Source organism: Myotis nattereri (genome assembly GCF_964212035.1).
Source record: "Myotis nattereri genome assembly, chromosome: 1".
In the NCBI taxonomy this organism is placed as follows: domain Eukaryota; kingdom Metazoa; phylum Chordata; class Mammalia; order Chiroptera; family Vespertilionidae; genus Myotis; species Myotis nattereri.
This window is the reverse complement of record NC_138075.1, coordinates 229,978,353-229,994,565: the sequence shown is the minus strand read 5'-3', so window position 1 is coordinate 229,994,565 and position 16,213 is coordinate 229,978,353. Positions and strand designations below refer to the sequence as shown.

At 52.6% G+C, this 16,213-nt stretch overlaps 1 protein-coding gene across 1 annotated transcript in view; it reads left to right on the top strand.

The window, feature by feature from the left end:
* The window catches only part of RNF4 (ring finger protein 4), a 30,409-nt gene extending 15,647 nt beyond the window's left edge, over window positions 1–14,762 (top strand). Inside the window, exons 3-7 of the mRNA XM_081092499.1 lie at window positions 3,054–3,168; window positions 5,613–5,692; window positions 11,475–11,653; window positions 12,211–12,259; window positions 12,792–14,762. Of these exons, the coding sequence (XP_080948625.1) occupies window positions 3,054–3,168; window positions 5,613–5,692; window positions 11,475–11,653; window positions 12,211–12,259; window positions 12,792–12,941 (573 nt within the window). The 3' untranslated portion in view covers window positions 12,942–14,762. The remainder of the gene's footprint in view (window positions 1–3,053; window positions 3,169–5,612; window positions 5,693–11,474; window positions 11,654–12,210; window positions 12,260–12,791) is intronic.
* The last annotated feature ends 1,451 nt before the right edge of the window (window positions 14,763–16,213 follow it).

Genomic DNA, 16,213 nt, shown 5'->3' with positions numbered 1-16,213 from the left:
TGAACCGTGTCTGAGTCACTCTGAGGTGGAGCCCATGTCACCTCTTTAAAGTTTTCATTTTTGCTGATCGGATCTTTGCCTTCTGAGGCGTAGAAGCCAGGACGGTGGGCGCAGTGGAGCTCCTCAGCCTCGAGGGCTTCATTCAGAGAAGGTGGCTCTCATGCACCGCTCACCTTGGCCTGCAGGGAGCAGCGCAGTCACCGTGACAGGCACAGCCCCAAAGCTGCTCTTGAACCTCGCTCTTCCTCCCTTGGCTCCCAAAGCCCAATGCAGCCTGTGGCTAACCCCGCAGAGGGTTGGCTGGTTCCCCCAACACCCTCCTCAGGGCCTCCCCAGTACCAGACAGGAACAGGCAGGGGGGTGGGGAGGTGAGGTTGGCCTGGGACAGACTTAGCCCCTGCAAGCTGTGTCACAGTGGATCCTGAGTAGCGAGAACTTACCAATAGGGATGTTTCTGCAGACATTTTAAACAACGTCCTTTTTTTTTTTTTTTTTAATTTATTGATTTTTTACAGAGAGGAAGGGAGAGGGATAGAGAGTTAGAAACATCAATGAGAGAGAAACATCGATCAGCTGCCTTCTGCACATCTCCTACTGGGGATGTGCCCGCAACCCAGGTACATGCCCTTGACTGGAATCGAACCTGGGACCTTTCAGTCCGCAGGCCGACGCTCTATCCACTGAGCCAAACCAGTTTTGGCGCAATGTCCATTTTTAAAACTGAATTGAAAAGCATAGATTGTTGCTCTAGAGCAGCAGTTCTCAACCTGTGGGTCGCGACCCCTTTGGGGGTCGAACGACCCTTTCACAGGGGTCACCTAAGACCATCGGAAAACACGTATATAATTACATATTGTTTTTGTGATTAATCACTATGCTTTAATGATGTTCAATTTGTAACAATGAAAATACATCCTGCATATCAGATATTTACATTACGATTCATAACAGTAGCAAAATTAGTTATGAAGTAGCAACAAAAATAATTTTATGGTTGGGGGTCACCACAACATGAACTGTATGAAAGGGTCGTGGCATTGGGAAGGTTGAGAACCACTGCTCGAGAGAGAGAGAGAGAGAGAGAGAGAGAGAGAGAGAGAGAGAGAGAGAGCGCGCGCGCAATGCTTCAGCAGGACCCCGAGGTCACCTTGTAGGCTAGAACCAAAAGTTAGATGATACCAAGTGTTGGCGAGGATGTGGACAAATCCGAGCCCTCACACACTGCTGTCGGAATGGAAATGGTGCGGCCGCTCTTCAAATGACTAATATCAGTCACATAGGACCCTGCAAGCCACCACTCCGAGGTATACACCCAAGTGAGGCAGCCGGCCACAAAACGCCCATTGTGTATGGTCCCGTTCCCATGAAATGTCTGAAACAGCAGTGTGCAGATGGTTGGGTGGGGCAGGCAGCTAGATGGGGAAGATGGCACGGGGTTTCTTCTAGAAGCAATACAATGTTCTAAAAGTGACTGCTGTGCCCTGGCCGGTTTGGCTCAGTGGATAGAGCGTCAGCCTGCAGACTGCAGGGTCTCAAGTTCAATTCTGGTCAGGGCACATGCCCGGGTTGCAGGCTCGATCCCCAGTGCGGGGGCGTGCAGGAGGCTGCCGATCCATGATTCTCTATCGTTGTTTCTCTCTCCCCCTTCTCCCTTTCACTCTGAAATATATATGTATACACACACACACACACACACGCACACACAAACATATATATATATATACACACACACACACACACATTCGTATACGCACTAATAAAAGGATAATATGCTTATTAGACTGGATAGACCTGACGTCATTCCGGGCATCCTTCCTGACAAAGCAAGGGCCCAACCTAGGGGAAGCTGCCAGGGGTCCTGGGTGCAAGGCCTACTCTTGCACAAATTTTCGTGCAACGGGTCTCTAGTTATTAATAACGAATTACAATGTTCGCTAATGACTGATTACTATAATAGTGTTGCATTCATTTCCCTTACCTGCCTTACACGCAGGCGCACCATTTCTCTCCACTAATACTAGCAGCGAATATTTTAGCAGCGATTGCCACGTCATTAGTCTTGGACGGACTTGTTTGGTGTGTGCCACAGGAAATACTTCACTTTCGGAGTAAAAGAAAAATAGGTTTATTTGCGTGACGCTTATTAATTTGTGCAGTTATTCCGTGTCTGGTAATATAATGTTCAAGAAAAAACAATTTTTATTAAAATAGTCTATTTATGTTAACAATGACGCATTTATTTCAGCCCTTTGAATTCAGCATGTCTATCAAAATAAACCTACGTTTCTATGAAAAGTAAAGCTTTTTTTTTGTGGCCCACATAAACTCAAACCTTGCTTATTTGGCCCTTGTTAGCCTTTGAATTTAGCATGCTTGCTGTATACTAAGCAGTGATGGATTTGATTCCTGGTCAGGGCACGGTACCCAGGTTGCAGGTTCAGTCCCCGGCAGGGCCTGTTTGGGAGGCAGCCAGTTGATGTTTCTCTCCCCCTCCCTCTCTGAAGTGAATGAAGAAGAAAACCCGGCCCAATCCCACCTGGACCAGAGGGTTCGGTTGAGTTGTGTGTCATGTGCTTTTTATTTTATGTTTTTAATTTTATTTTTTAAATGTATTTTTATTGATTTCAGAGAGAAAGGGAGGGGGAGAGGGAGAGAGACATAGAAACACCAGTGATGAGAGAGGATGATGGATCGGCTGTCTCCTGCACGTTCCCTACTGGAGATCGAACCCGGGACCCTTCAGTCCACAGGCTGGCGCTCTATCCACTGAGCCAAACCAGCCAGGGCTGTCATGTGATTTTGACAGATGATGGTTTGATGGAGTGAGCTCTACTTAAAGAATTTGTATTCATTCTCTGTTCTGAGTGATTTCTATCTAAACGTTCAGTGTCGAGAATCTCGTGTTTTGAAAGGACCCCAACCTCAGGTCGGCTCCCTCCCTGCCTTCTACTCTTCCTTCCTTTTTGTTGACTTTTTTGATTTGTCTTGTTTGTCTTGCTGAAATCCCGTCAGTCAGGAGCTCATGTGACTGTCTCTCCCTGTCCCTCCCCCAGAGGAAGCGTCGAGGAGGGGCAGCAAATTCCAGACAAGCCCAGAAGCGAGCTCGGGAGGCAGCCCCCACCCCGGTGATGGCCTTGGAAACAGAACCCATAGAGCTCGTAGAAAGCGGTAAGCTCCCGGGACACTACCCACGGGGCGTTGGCATGGTGCAGCACGCGTGGGTGTGAGTGGCCAGCTCCGCCGCAGCCAGTCGGTGCCAGCACTGCCACCTACCAGCCATGGGGCCTCCCTTTCCTCCTCTGAAATGGGAATGGCACACCTGCTCCACAAGGTTGTCATGTGGCTGAAATGGGTCAATCAGGTGACCAAGCTGTACAGGTGGGCTTAGCGCAGTGTCGCTCTAGGACCACACAGTCTCAGACTCACCTGCCTTACAACTTGCTGCTGAAGGGAGTGGAGTTGCCCTTGGGTGCCCTAGGACCTCCACGGGTCTCCAACGGCCACTTAGCTTGGCTGGGCTGCCAGTCAACCTTCAGGGAGTGGCCCACCTTCACTATTTATTTATTTATTTGATTTTTTTTTTTTTTTACAGAGAGGAAGGGAGAGGGATAGAGAGAAACATCGATCAGCTGCCTCCTGCACACCCCCAGTCCTTTTACCGGAATCGAACCTGGGATCCTTCAGTCCACAGGCCCAGGCCGATGCTCAATCCACTGAGCCAAACCGGTTAGGGCCCAACTTCACTATTTAAAAACCTGTCTCCAGTGTGCGTGGCCTTGTGAAGAACTCGACTTCCCTTCTCCTTTTCATTAAGACAAAATTGTCCAAGAAGGCAGACGTGTGGTCAGGCTGCCTGCCCAGGGAAGTGCAGGTGGCAAACCATGACCCTGCACTCTGCAACACTAAGGCTGTTGTTGTAACTGTGACTAGAGCCCGCCATGGCAGCCGCCTCTGCCTCGGCCCTCACAGCCCCAGCTTCATCCGGAAGGATGTCTGGTCTAACGAGCGTATTACGCTTTTATTATCATAGATGCCTGAAAACTGACTCTAAAGAGAAGCAGTTGGTCTGAGATACATTTTGTGGGCCCTCCAGAGCAGTAGGTCACTCAGAACCGTGAATCTCAAAGAGCCTGGAGCCTGAGGCCCTGGTCCACCCCGCCCACTGCCCCAAATCTGGCTTCCTGGAATCTGCACCTGCCCTCCGTTAGGGGAGGCTGGTGCAGGGGCTGCTCCTTGGGTCTCCCGGGCGGCTGGGAGCAGGTGGTCGCGCCCCTGTTCAGGGCTGAGCACTAGCTGCCATGGGAGGGTCGCCTTATTTGTAAGAGTCCAAAATGGGGTGGGGCCCACCGGCAAGAGAATGAATGGCTCTGTGAATTATGGTGTGTTAGTACGTGGACGATTTCACAAAGAACAAGGTCATTTTGTATAAATTACATTGGACATCTCTGATACAGTGTGATTTTTATTCCTCTGAAACTTTTAACACAAGAAAATAAAACATTTTGAACATGCTAAATATGTTACAAGTCACTGCCCCCAAATTTAAATGCTGTTTTTAAAAATTCTGCCCTCACACTTTGTAAAGTTAGTAACAGAGGAAAACGGGTATGTCTTTCAGCGTATAGGACTGGATTGTGCTCTGCCCTTCATGCGGACGGACATACATGCCAGGAGACGCTGGGCACCCGCTCTTTCCCATGTTGTCCCATGTTCATGTGAACACTTCAGTAGGCCCCGGGGCTCAAAGGCAAGCTGCAGGCCAGACCTGACCCATTTGGCTGTTGGGGTTCCAGGGCCCATTAAAACATTATTGATGGTCCTGGCCGGTTAGCTCAGTGGTTAGAGTGTCAGCTCCAGCACTGAAGGGGAGCAGCTTCATTTCCTGGTTGAGGGCACATACCTGGGTTGCAGATTCCATTCCTAGCCCTGGTTGGGGCGAGTGCAGGGTGCAACTGATTGATGTGTCTCTCCCACATTAATGTTCCTCTCTCTCACTCTCTCCCTCCCTCCCCCTCTCTCTCTCTCACTCACTCCCTCCCTCCCTCTCTCTCTCTCTCCCCCCCCTCCCTCTCTCTCTCTCCCCCCATCCCCTTCCATTCTCTAAAAAGCAATTGAAAAATTATCTTCAGGTGAGGATTAAAAATAATAGCCACTGAAGTGCTGAGCTAAGTATGACTTGAGGTCTGGGCAGGTGGCAGCCACCTGCTTCCCTGCTGCGGAGAGCAGAGGTTTCAGACTCATGCATCCCAAAGAGAAAGGCCCTGAGCCGCCCATGCCTGGTCCCTACCTGGAAGTCACTGCCTCTCCCCTGTGAGGGAGCAGGTGAGGGCACAGAGGTCAGGCCAGGTGGCAGTGTGAGGCCACGGGACGAGGTGCGTGAGCACAGACATCCCATCCCCGGTGGGGTGCTGGTAGAAGGCCTCTGCTGCCACTCAGCCAAGTGCTAGAAGGGCGTTCCTTGGCTGTCAGCCCTGCAGAGGGCTGGTCCTCACGCTCTTTGCCTGCTGTACTTCGAGGGTTGCTAAAAGCCCAAGCTCTGTTGTCATTAACGAAGCGAGAGTGTATGCTTTTTCCTTCCCTCCTAATGTTTGTTAAAATGCTTTGTTTTGAAGCTGGAGATGAAATAGTGGACCTCACCTGTGAGTCTTTGGAGCCCGTGGTCGTCGACCTGACACACAACGACTCTGTAGTGGTAAGCCTTGCGCTGTTGTCGGGCCCTGGCAGCACGAGGTCCGCAGGCCTTGGCCACCGGTTAGGTTTATGCGGAAGAAACTCAGTGATGTCCCAACATAGATGTTTCAGGGAAGTTGCTTGTGGCTTGGTTGCGTGTGGAGGGAAAACCCGTGTGCCCCTGACCTTCCCTCAGTGGCACAAAAGCCCTCGGGCAAACTCCGAGGGGCCCTCTCTCCTTAGTCCCTGACTCTGCACTGTACCAGCTATGTGACCCCAGTGAGTGACTGCGCCTCGTTCACTTTGTTCGTAGAGTGGGACGTGTCGTCTGGAGCAGTAGGGTGTTGTGAGGACTAAGAGATGCTGGCCTTGAGTGCCTGGCACCTGGGGTGGTGCCCACAAATACCAGTGTATTCCTCCCGGCTGGTGAGCAGGAATGCTTTCTTGGTTCCCAGAGAAGCTGGCTTGGAGGATTTGGGTACCTGGAATTGCCACCTGGTGCCTTGGTTGTGTTTGACTCCAGGGACGGGTTAGCCTGGGAGGCTGCTGGTGTCCCCTTCCTGTGGCATCAGGTCTGGACTCTGTGGCCCTTGAGGGAAGAGACCTGGGATGGTGAGACGCATGGGGGTCTGGTCAGCGTCCTGGGCGGCTTGTCTCTCCAGGACACCTCTTTAGCACCTTTGGTTACAGGGAGCCTACCATCTACACCAGTGATGGTGAACCTATGACACGCGTGTCAGAGGTGACACGTGAACTCATTTTTTTGGTTGATTTTTCTTTGTTAAATGGCATTTAAATATATAAAATAAATATCAAAAATATACATCTTTGTTTTACTATGGTTGCAAATATCAAAAAATTACTATGTTACACGGCACCAGAGTTAAGTTAGGGTTTTTCAGAATGCTGACACACCGCCCTAGCTGGTTTGGCTCAGTGGATAGAGCGTCGGCCTGCAGACTGAAGGGTCCCGGGTTCGATTCCAGTCAAGGGCACATACCCGGATTGCGGGCTCAATCCTCAGTAGGGGGCGTGTGGGAGGGAGCCGATCAGTGATTCCCTCTCATCATTGATGTTTCTTTCTCCCTCTCTGAAATCAGTAAACATATTTTTAAAAAAGAAAAGAAAATGGTGTGGAGTTTTTCTGTTTGTTTTTAATCCTCATCCAATGTTATGCTTACTGATTTGAGGGGGGAGAAGGAGGGAGAGAGAACATCAATTGATTGCCTTCCCTACATTTCCTGACTGGGAATCCAACCAGCAACCTTTCCGTATACAAAACGATGCTACAATCAACTGAGCCACACTGGCCTCGGCAAAAAATGGTGTTTTAAAGTTCTGTTTTATTTTTTATCTAAGTGAAAATGGTGACATTCTTTTCTCATTCCAAATCTGAAAGCATCCTTTCAAAGTCTCACCATTAATAAGACCTCTTGTTGGGTATTTGTTTGTTTATACCCATTATCAGATCGGAGATATTCATCGGTTTCCTGTGTGGCTGCAGGTTTCATCTGGGGATTCAGTGCTGCATTTTAATTTTAACAACTCCGTCTAATGATATTTTTTCTCCCTTTCATACATTGAAGTGGAGAATTAACATTGGTTTCTAGTCTTAAACCGATTCAACATTGTGGTCATGAAATTATCATTTTGAATATTGCTAGATTCAGTTTGCTAATGTTTTATACTGTTATTTTTGCAACTGTTTTTAAGATTGGCTTGTAATTTTTCTTTTATACACATTGCTTATAGAGTTCCGGTGTCACAATATTGGTAACTCTATAAAGTGAGTTAGCCCCCCCCCCCCCCTTTTTGTCTGTTCTCCAGGAGACTTTGCCCAGGGGAATTATTTCTTTGCTGAATGTTTGATAGAACTCTACAGTGATAATACCTAACCCTAAGTTATGAGTTTGGGTAATTATTTTTTAGGAATTTGTCAATTTTACCTAAAATTTTCACTTTTATTTGCATATGTTTTGTTCATAATGTCTTTATTTCTGTGGGATCTGTAGAGATATCTCTTTTTCATTTCTGATACTAGCTGTGTTCTCTGTCTTTTTAGATTAGTATCAGCAGAGCTTAATTAGATCTTTCAGAGAACCAACTTTTAGCTTTATGGACCCTTTCTCTTGTAAGTTTGTTTTTATTCATTGATTTTTTTTTTTTGAGTTTATTATGCTGTTTTTCTAAGCTAATAATTTTGATGGTTTCTTTTCCAGTAAATGCATTTAAGATGATATTTTCTTTAGCTGTATCCTACAGCTTTTGTTATTGGTATCTTACATTCAGTTTAGTGTATTTTTCAAATTTGTATTTTTTAACTTCCAAACTCTGGGGATTCCCTCTCTTTTGTTTTTATTACTCATTCTTTACATGACTGGTCCGCAGAGACGTCCTGCCTGTCGGCCCTTGGCCATTGGCTGAGACTCTGCCGCCGCCCGCATGGGCACTGCACTGACTGGCCACGGCTCCTGTGGGGCCTGGCTTCGCTGGGAGGCTTTCCCAAGGACGCTGCAGGGTCTCGGGAGATTGCTGGGCTGTTTTTGTTGTTGTTTCCTCATCTAGATTATCATATTCCCTTTACTTTGGACCTCATACCTTTTTCTTGATAGCTCTTTATTTTAAGATGTGTCCTATCTTGTTTGTTTTCAGTGGGAAGATGGGTGAACACTAGCCTTTGCTTATTGACACCCCTCCCATGTGCTTCCCTCCTCTGCTTTCCTCCTGGCTCCCCCAGCATGCACTGGGCCAGGTCTGCTCTGGCCGCCGTGGTCCAGGCTGGAAAGAGACTGGTTCATTGAAGGCCCGCTTGGTTTCCCGGAATCTTCATGTGGTCTTTTCCTGGGCGCAGATGAGTCGCGCTGTCTGTACCCCACCTGGCTTTTCGTTTATGAGACTATTGAGAGGATCTGCTTCCCCATGGCTCCTGCGGGCAGGGACAGAGCCCTGTCCATCTGTCTAGGAGTAGAGGGCTGCGAGGGACACAGTGAGAGCGAGTGAACCTGAGTCCTGATGAAGAAAGAAGCAGCCAGGCATCAGGGACACCGTCGCACACAGGCACGTTGCCTGGCTGCTCTGCAGTTCTCCTGGCGCTGCCACAGGAACAGCATCTGTCATCGCACCGTGTCTGTCACTGCGGGGGGCGGGAGGGTGCAACTGCTGGGTGGAAAGAGCACCCTTGGTGGCCTTGGGTGATGGTTGGGTGTGGCCGTGTTCTCCAGTGGGACCAGGTCGTCTAAAGCAGGTAACTGAGCTCTGGGTTGGGGAGCAGCATCCTTAGTATTTCCGGGGTCAGCTGGTTCGGAGGACCCCAGTGGTCCTGCCATGCTGCCCTGCCCTGTTGGTCACCCAGGATATTGCTTCAGCCCTGGGAGGCCCCTGGGGTGCTGGGCATTGGTCTCCTAAGAGAAGGGCTTGTCTTCCACTCACCAGGAGCCTGTGACGGTGTTGGCCCTCACAGGTGTTCGGAGGCTCACCTCTGCTTCAGAAGCTTGGGACGCCTGGGTCAGTGCGCCCTGGGGGAAGGCACCAGGTGTCTCCGTCCTGAACGCTCTGGCCTGTGGCTAGTCTGTGGCATGGAGAGAGCCAGGCTGCTGGTCTGGACCAGCTCCCCTAGTTCTGCCTGCTGTTGAGGCCGGGAGACTGAATGGCTGTTGTTTAAGTTTGGTATTTGTCTTTTTTGTTGTTTTTTAAATTATGACAGCTACTTTGTGTGGATTTTTTTGTGTGTGTTTTGTGTGGGGTTTTTTTATTATTAATTTTAGAGAGGAAGGGAGAGAGAGAAACATCGATGAGAGAGAATCATTAATCTGCTGTCTCCTGTACAGCCCCTACTGGGGATCAAACCTGGGACCCTTCAGTTCGCAAGCCGATGCCCTAACCACTGAGCCAAACCAGTGAGGGCTGTTTGGTTTTTTATTGATTGATTTTAGAGAGAGAAACATCTATTTGTTCCAGTTATTTATCAATTCATTGACTGATTCTTCTATGTACCCTGACTGGGGATCGAACCCTCAACCTTGACACTCTAACCAACTGAGCTACCCGGCCAGGGCAAGTGGTGTTTGTTCTGTAAAGGCCTCTCGGCCAGAGGAGAGGCTCCAGAGCTTTGCTGTCTCTGTCCCGTCGCTTTGCTCCTCCAGCTCACATGTCTGAAGCCCGTGCCCTTCCCTGGCCTGTCCCCTGCCCTGCAAGCATGTGCTCCCGGAGGAGGGCACCCAGAGCGGGCAGTCCCCCCTCCGGGGTTCCGGAAGGATGTGGTGCAGCCGCTGGGTGGAAGAAGGTAGGAGGTAGCAGGGGCGCAGGGAGGGCGTGGCGCCGCGAGGCCAGGCTGGGGTACCATCCTTTTCTGCCCCCTCTCTGAGCTGTTTTCCTGTTGAAAACGGGGGCAGTCTGTCACCCGGAGAGGGAGGCTCTCTGGTCGCTAAGTGTGGAGGCCCTGCTGTGTGCCAGGTCTGTGGGGACCAGTTCCCCGCACACTGCCGGGAGCCGGGGCGTCCTGTCCCTCCCCGTGCACTCACCCCGATGGTGGTCCTCCTGTGGCCTCTTCTAGACTCATGGGGACAGTACCTCTGTCAGCCACCCTGTGTCCCAGGAAATGTGGCCCCGTAGTGAGGGCTATCTCCCAGTTTGGTCGTCACTCTGAAGCCTCCTGGGGGGGGGAGGGTTTCCATAGCCCCACTTGTGGGCTTCATGCTGCTGCTTCCTGGGATGGATGGCTGTGCCGGTCAGGGGTCAGGCTAGAACCCCGAGTCCACTCCTGTTGTCTCAAAGTAGAGAAGGGTTTATTTGTGGGAGCGGGCGCTTCACGTGAAACGGCTGGAGGAGCAGGTCTCCAGAAATAACTCCAGCATCTCAGCCTGGAACCCTGCGTGGGAGCTGCCAGCCAGGGTCCGGGAGGAGAGGCCACAGGGCTGTCCCGAAGGAAGTCGCCCAGCCCATGGCGCTGGGGGAGTGGGTCTGCTGCTGTCCCGCAGACTCGTGGCTGGCCCTGAGGGTTGTGAGCTGGCTGGAAACCGTCGGTGCAGAACGGTCTGGACGTTCCCTGGGTCCAGTGGGTCCTTGGTGTGTGCACGTGCATCAGTCCCCTCGCCTGCTTGCTTTTGTCTGGGAGTTCATTCTTTTCACAGTGTGTTAGGCACCGCACACCCTTATCCGTAATGTCCCCGTCCTTGGCAGTGGCCACGTGGAGTCAGAGTTGTCGTTGGCGAGCGTGTGGAGCTAGTCCTGGGCTCCATGTCCCTGGTGCCCAGCGGCCGTAGCCTTGTCTCCCTTAGTCCTCACAACACCGCTCAGGGTAAAGTCACTTCCTGGGTCACATGGCCAGCAGCTCCCCCAGATTTCCTGCGGCAGCTGCAGGGGGGCAGACCCCAGGGCAGGGTGCTGGTCCCCTGGGGATTTTGCATTTCAAATAAATGTTTCGAAGTGATCATTTGTGCATTCAGACAACACAATGTTTTATGTCAAACTGATTGTGTCTTTCTCTTTTCTCTCCTTTTTAAAAGATCGTTGATGGTGAGTGATTTCCTTTTTTCGTTGGGTTGGATGGACAGCTGACACAGCCAGTGGGAGGGCACCCGCAAGGATGCTGCATTCGGATTGGCTGTTCGCCTGGGCCAGGCCCACAACTCGGCACTTGCCATCATAGCAGGGATGGGCTTCTCCTGGCAAGACGGGGGGTGGCCTCCTCGGGCTGGGCAGGACCTCCTGGGTGTGGCAGCAGAGTCTCTGGGGTCTGAGACTGCTTTCCCTGCCAGAAGGTGAGTGGTGGGTGGTGGGTGGTGGGCGGGAGGCCCCATCCTGAGTGCGGGGCCCCTGTCTTAGAAAGGAGGCGGCCCAGGAGGAACACTAGGAGGCAGCGCCAGGACCACGCTGACAGCTGTGTGGTGAGCAGCGATGACGAGGAGCTGAGCAGGGACAGGGACGTGTATGTGACCACGCACACTCCCAGAAACTCCAGGGAAGAGACATCGCCGGGGCTCAGGTACCTGCATGCCCACCCGCTCACTGCTGCTGCCATCTTGGGGCCAGGCTCTCACACCAGGAAGCCTCTGGGCCCTGGAGTGGGATCCTCACCCCCTCCGTTTCCCAGTGTGCTGGGGGGAGGATTGTTGGAAACACTGGGCCTTCAGCCAGTGCTCTGAGCCGGTGGCCCAGCAGAGCTGTTGAACATCTGCCTGGCGGCTGCCTGGAGATAACACTATTGAGACCAGGGCCCAGCTGTCCCACCATAACCAGGGTTTGCCGGGCACCAGCAGGCCGGGGTGCTAGGTGCAGGCCCTACCCCAGGCAGGGGGAGAAAGGGCAGAGGGGGGGTGGGGTGGACACGGTGACTCAGGTTGTCTGCACCTTCTCCTCTCCCCTTTTCTTGTGGCCCCATTAACCCCTTGGGGTGGCCAGCCCTCCTGTGAGTCCCGGGCCCTCACTAAGGCAGGGTCAGAGGAGGCTCTTGGAGGGAAAGGCTGCACACAGGATGTCCCCTGGCGCCAAGAGTCCAGTGTCGGCGTTTGCTCGGTACTGACGTGAGGCACTGTGTTCTAGGCCCTCCGGCACGGTCAGCTGTCCGATCTGCATGGACGGATACTCAGAGGTAAGCACCAGCCGTGACCTCCTGCTCAGCTTCCATGCTTCAGTGAGAGATGAGCGAGGACCCTCCCATTAGGTGGGATTTGAAGTCTTCCTTCAGTCCTGCCTGGACTGGCACATGGCTCGTCATACATGTGAGTGCAGGGAGAATGTGCCAATGTGTGGGCCTACAGCCTTCCACTCTGGCCCCTGTGTTCTTGCGCCGCCTGTGCAGCTGAGGCAGTCTGTGTTTTCCCTGTCCTGGCCCAGGCAGAAGGCCCTGTGTTCACTGTGGCCCCTGAGCCTGCGCACGGCCCCACCTGTGCCCACACAGCAACCCTGACCTTTCCAGGCCTGTGGGTTCTGGTGCCCGGGTCCCCCTTGGGCTGCTGCCGGGAGCCTGGCTGCCAGGTGTCCAAAGTTCTGCAGCCCATTGCCCTGGCCCCCTGTGCCTGCTCTTCCCTTGCCCATCACTGCCCAGGTGGTGGCAGTGGGACTTCCTGGGAGCTGCTGCTCTGGGACAGACACACGTGAAGGTGTTCCTTTTTGTTTTCTAGATTGTGCAGAATGGGCGTGTCATTGTCTCTACAGAGTGTGGCCACGTCTTCTGCAGCCAGTGCCTCCGAGATTCCCTCAAGAACGCGAACACTTGCCCGACCTGCAGGAAGAAGATGAGCCACAAACGCTATCACCCCATTTACATCTGATGCACTGCGAGCTGCCTCGGAGAAGGACGGACAGTGACATCCCCGTGGGCTCATGCGGCCTTCGTGGGTCCTCTGCCTCCAATTTCCTGAGCTCAAAAGACTTTTAAACCAAGGCTTGATATGTAGACTGCTCCTTATTTCCAGCCCTCTGAGGTCCTCTCGTTACCTCCAGCTTGATGCCTCAGCCAGAGCCACAGCCCTGCTGGCCGGGTGCAGCCTGCTCCCCTGGCAGCCTGGTTCCAGGGCAGGCGAGGAGCTGAGCGCCTTCGAGTTGAGAAGCAGGTTCCAGCCTCTCCGGGACTGCACGTTTGCCAAGAAGCTCCCCCGCGCAGGAGGTGTGCGCAGCTTCCCCCACAGTGTTGTCGGGGAGCCAGCCCTGGTCAGGGCGTGAGCCAGTCCACCCAGCTCCTGCGGGCATGCTACCTCACCTGGCCTCTGCCCGCACAGTGACCGAGCCGACAGCCCCGGAGGACCAACCACTGGGCTCCTTCCCGACCTTAGCAGTGACAGGCAGGGATTTCTGCAGGGCCATGCCCAGGCCTCTGAGGATGAAACGTGCAATAAAGCCCGTCCACCGCCGCCTCCTCGCAGCCCAGGAGACGCAGCACCGTGAGTGTCCCTTAGGCCCCGCCCTGTTCTGTCACCCCGTTCTCAGGAACTGACCAGGCCCCAGAATTCCCCTCCTGGCGCGGGCCAGGCACGGTACACAGGGCAGGCCTGTACTCGGTGTCCGCTCCTTTCTGATAAAATCCGTCCTCGTCACCATATGCCCGCTGGTCCTCAGTCCCCGCTGCCCACGGTCTCCTCACGTATGGACACCGGAAGGCGGTGCAGTATTTGTGGCCTTATCAGCCCGTGTCCAGCTGTTGCCCAAGCCGAAGCCACCCCGTGTCTCAGAGCGTGGCCCACCTGACGAGCTGGGTCCTGCCTTGGCCTTCTCACCACCCACCAACCCACCATTTCAGAAGCTGGTCCTCTGGCCATCTGGACTGTGGCCCTCTGCAGTTCTGGTTGGCAAAGTTTGGTGGCCTCTCCTCACCAAGGGGCAGATAACACCCCCTGCCCACTCTGCAGGCGTAGGAGCCTCTGGTTTCCAGGTGGCAGCACTGCTCCTAACGCACAGGGCTGAGGGGTGACGGGAGTGCCAGCCTGCCCCACCCTCCCCACCCTCCCCACAGGCCTCAAGCAGACAGCAGCCTCTGCATGTGGAGCATCAGCCGGGGGAGAGGCCCTAGCTTTGCAGCAATAACTGGCCTTCAGTTCCCTGGAAGGAGCAGGGACTTGGCACAGTTCACTTTAACGGGGCTGAAGGAGTGTCCCTCTTCTGTGAAAGTTTTATTCTTCATTCTGCCTTTGTAGCTGTTTGGCTCACTTCCAATTAGTCAGTTTGAATGAAAGGAATAATGTTCTACTTGGAGGTGAGGAGGCAGGACATGGTTCCCACGGGGGCTGTGCCGTGTCTGCCCTCCGACCGGACGTGGTTGCCATCGCGTTTCTTCCGGGCTGCATGGGAGCGTCTCCTGTGACCTGACATTACAGCCTCCAGGAGCCGGGATGACCACGCGGCCCAAGCCCTGCTTTACATTTTAGGACAAATGATTGATCATGAAAGCTGTGCTTCTACATTAAATTGTGGGGTTGTTAAGTTTCTACTGTCAGAAACTACAAAATAGGAAAAGGTCGATATGAAAACCCCTCCTTCTCAGTGTACATAATTCAAATCTTTCTTTGTTACGTTTTAAACTTTACCCATAATGTCAGTCTGTTTCGGACCTCTGCTGGTGTTACAGATGGAAATAAAACCAGGAATTTGAACCAGGTAGCTTCTTGTGCATTCCTTTGCTCTTTGGGACCAATTCTCCTTTTGCCCAAGGTGTGTGATTTGCACCTCTGTGTGCGAGGAAGTTGCTTATCTGGCTGCACACTCCGATGCCAGCAGGCGCCAGGCCACTCCTGAGCCCCCGGGACTCGAGCCACAGTCCAACCCTGGACCCGAGTCGAGCCGACGCTTTAGCCCAGAAGTGGGGTCAGGCTCGCTGCAGTTTGGCCAGTGGGCATGCAGACACGCAACTTGCCCTCCATGTGGGTGTGGTGTGCCGATTTGATTTTTTTTAAAAAAAAAATACATTTTATTGAGTTTTTACAGAGAGGAAAGGAGAGAGATAGAGAGCTAGAAACATCGATGAGAGAGAAACATCGACCAGCTGCCCCCTGCACACTCCCCACTGGGGATGTGCCCGCAACCAAGGTACATGCCCCTGACCGGAATCGAACCTGGGACCCCTCAGTCCGCAAGCCGACGCTCCATCCACTGAGCCAAACCGGCTTCGGCTGATTTGATTTTTTGAAAAATACTTGAGAACTGTTCACAGTTTTGTTTTGTTTTTTAATATATGCCATTTATTTCTTTACAGAGAGGAAGGGAGAGGGATAGAAAGTTAGAAACATCGACCAGCTGCCTCATGCACACCCCCCACTGGGGATGTGCCCGCGACCAAGGTACATGCCCTTGACTAGAATTGAACCTGGGACCCCTCAGTCCACAGGCCGACGCTCTATCCACTGAGCCAAACCAGCCAGGGCAAGAACTGTTCACAGTTTTTAAAATCAGTTCTGTTAAGTTACAGGTTTCAGAGGATTCATACATCTCGTCTCTTTATAAGTTTTTGGCATAAAAGGTTTCATAAAATATAGTTAATCTCTACAGCATCTTTTTATTACTAATGTTAATTTATGCCTTTTATTTTTAATCCTCACCCAAGGATATTTTTTCCATTGATTTTTGAGAAAGCGTGAAAGGGAAGAGGCGGGGGGGTGGGGGGTGGCGGGGAGAGATTGACTGGTTGCCTCCTACACGCATCCCAACTGGGGGGCTGGGATGCAAACCTGCAACCGAAGTACATGCCCTTGACCAGCAATCAAACCTGCAACCCTTCTGTCCTGGGGCTAGCACTGAAACCACTGAGCAACTGACCAGGGCTCCTTTTATTTGTAACTAGAAGCCCGATGCATGAAAATTCACACACTGGAAGAGGGAGTCCCTCAGCCTGGCCTGTCCCCTCTCACAGTCTGGGAGCCCTCAGGGGCAGGAGGCAACCCGGTGATCAGGGGAAGGTGGTGCCTTATCACACCTCTGCTGCTGCCACTGCCAGCAGTGTAAGCCTCGGTGGCACTGGTTACCTGAGCCTTGGGCGGCCCTGGGCCGCTGCGGGGCTGAGGGAACTGGGGGACTCAAGAGGCAGGCACGCAGAGTGGCTGGGCCCACCTGGGGG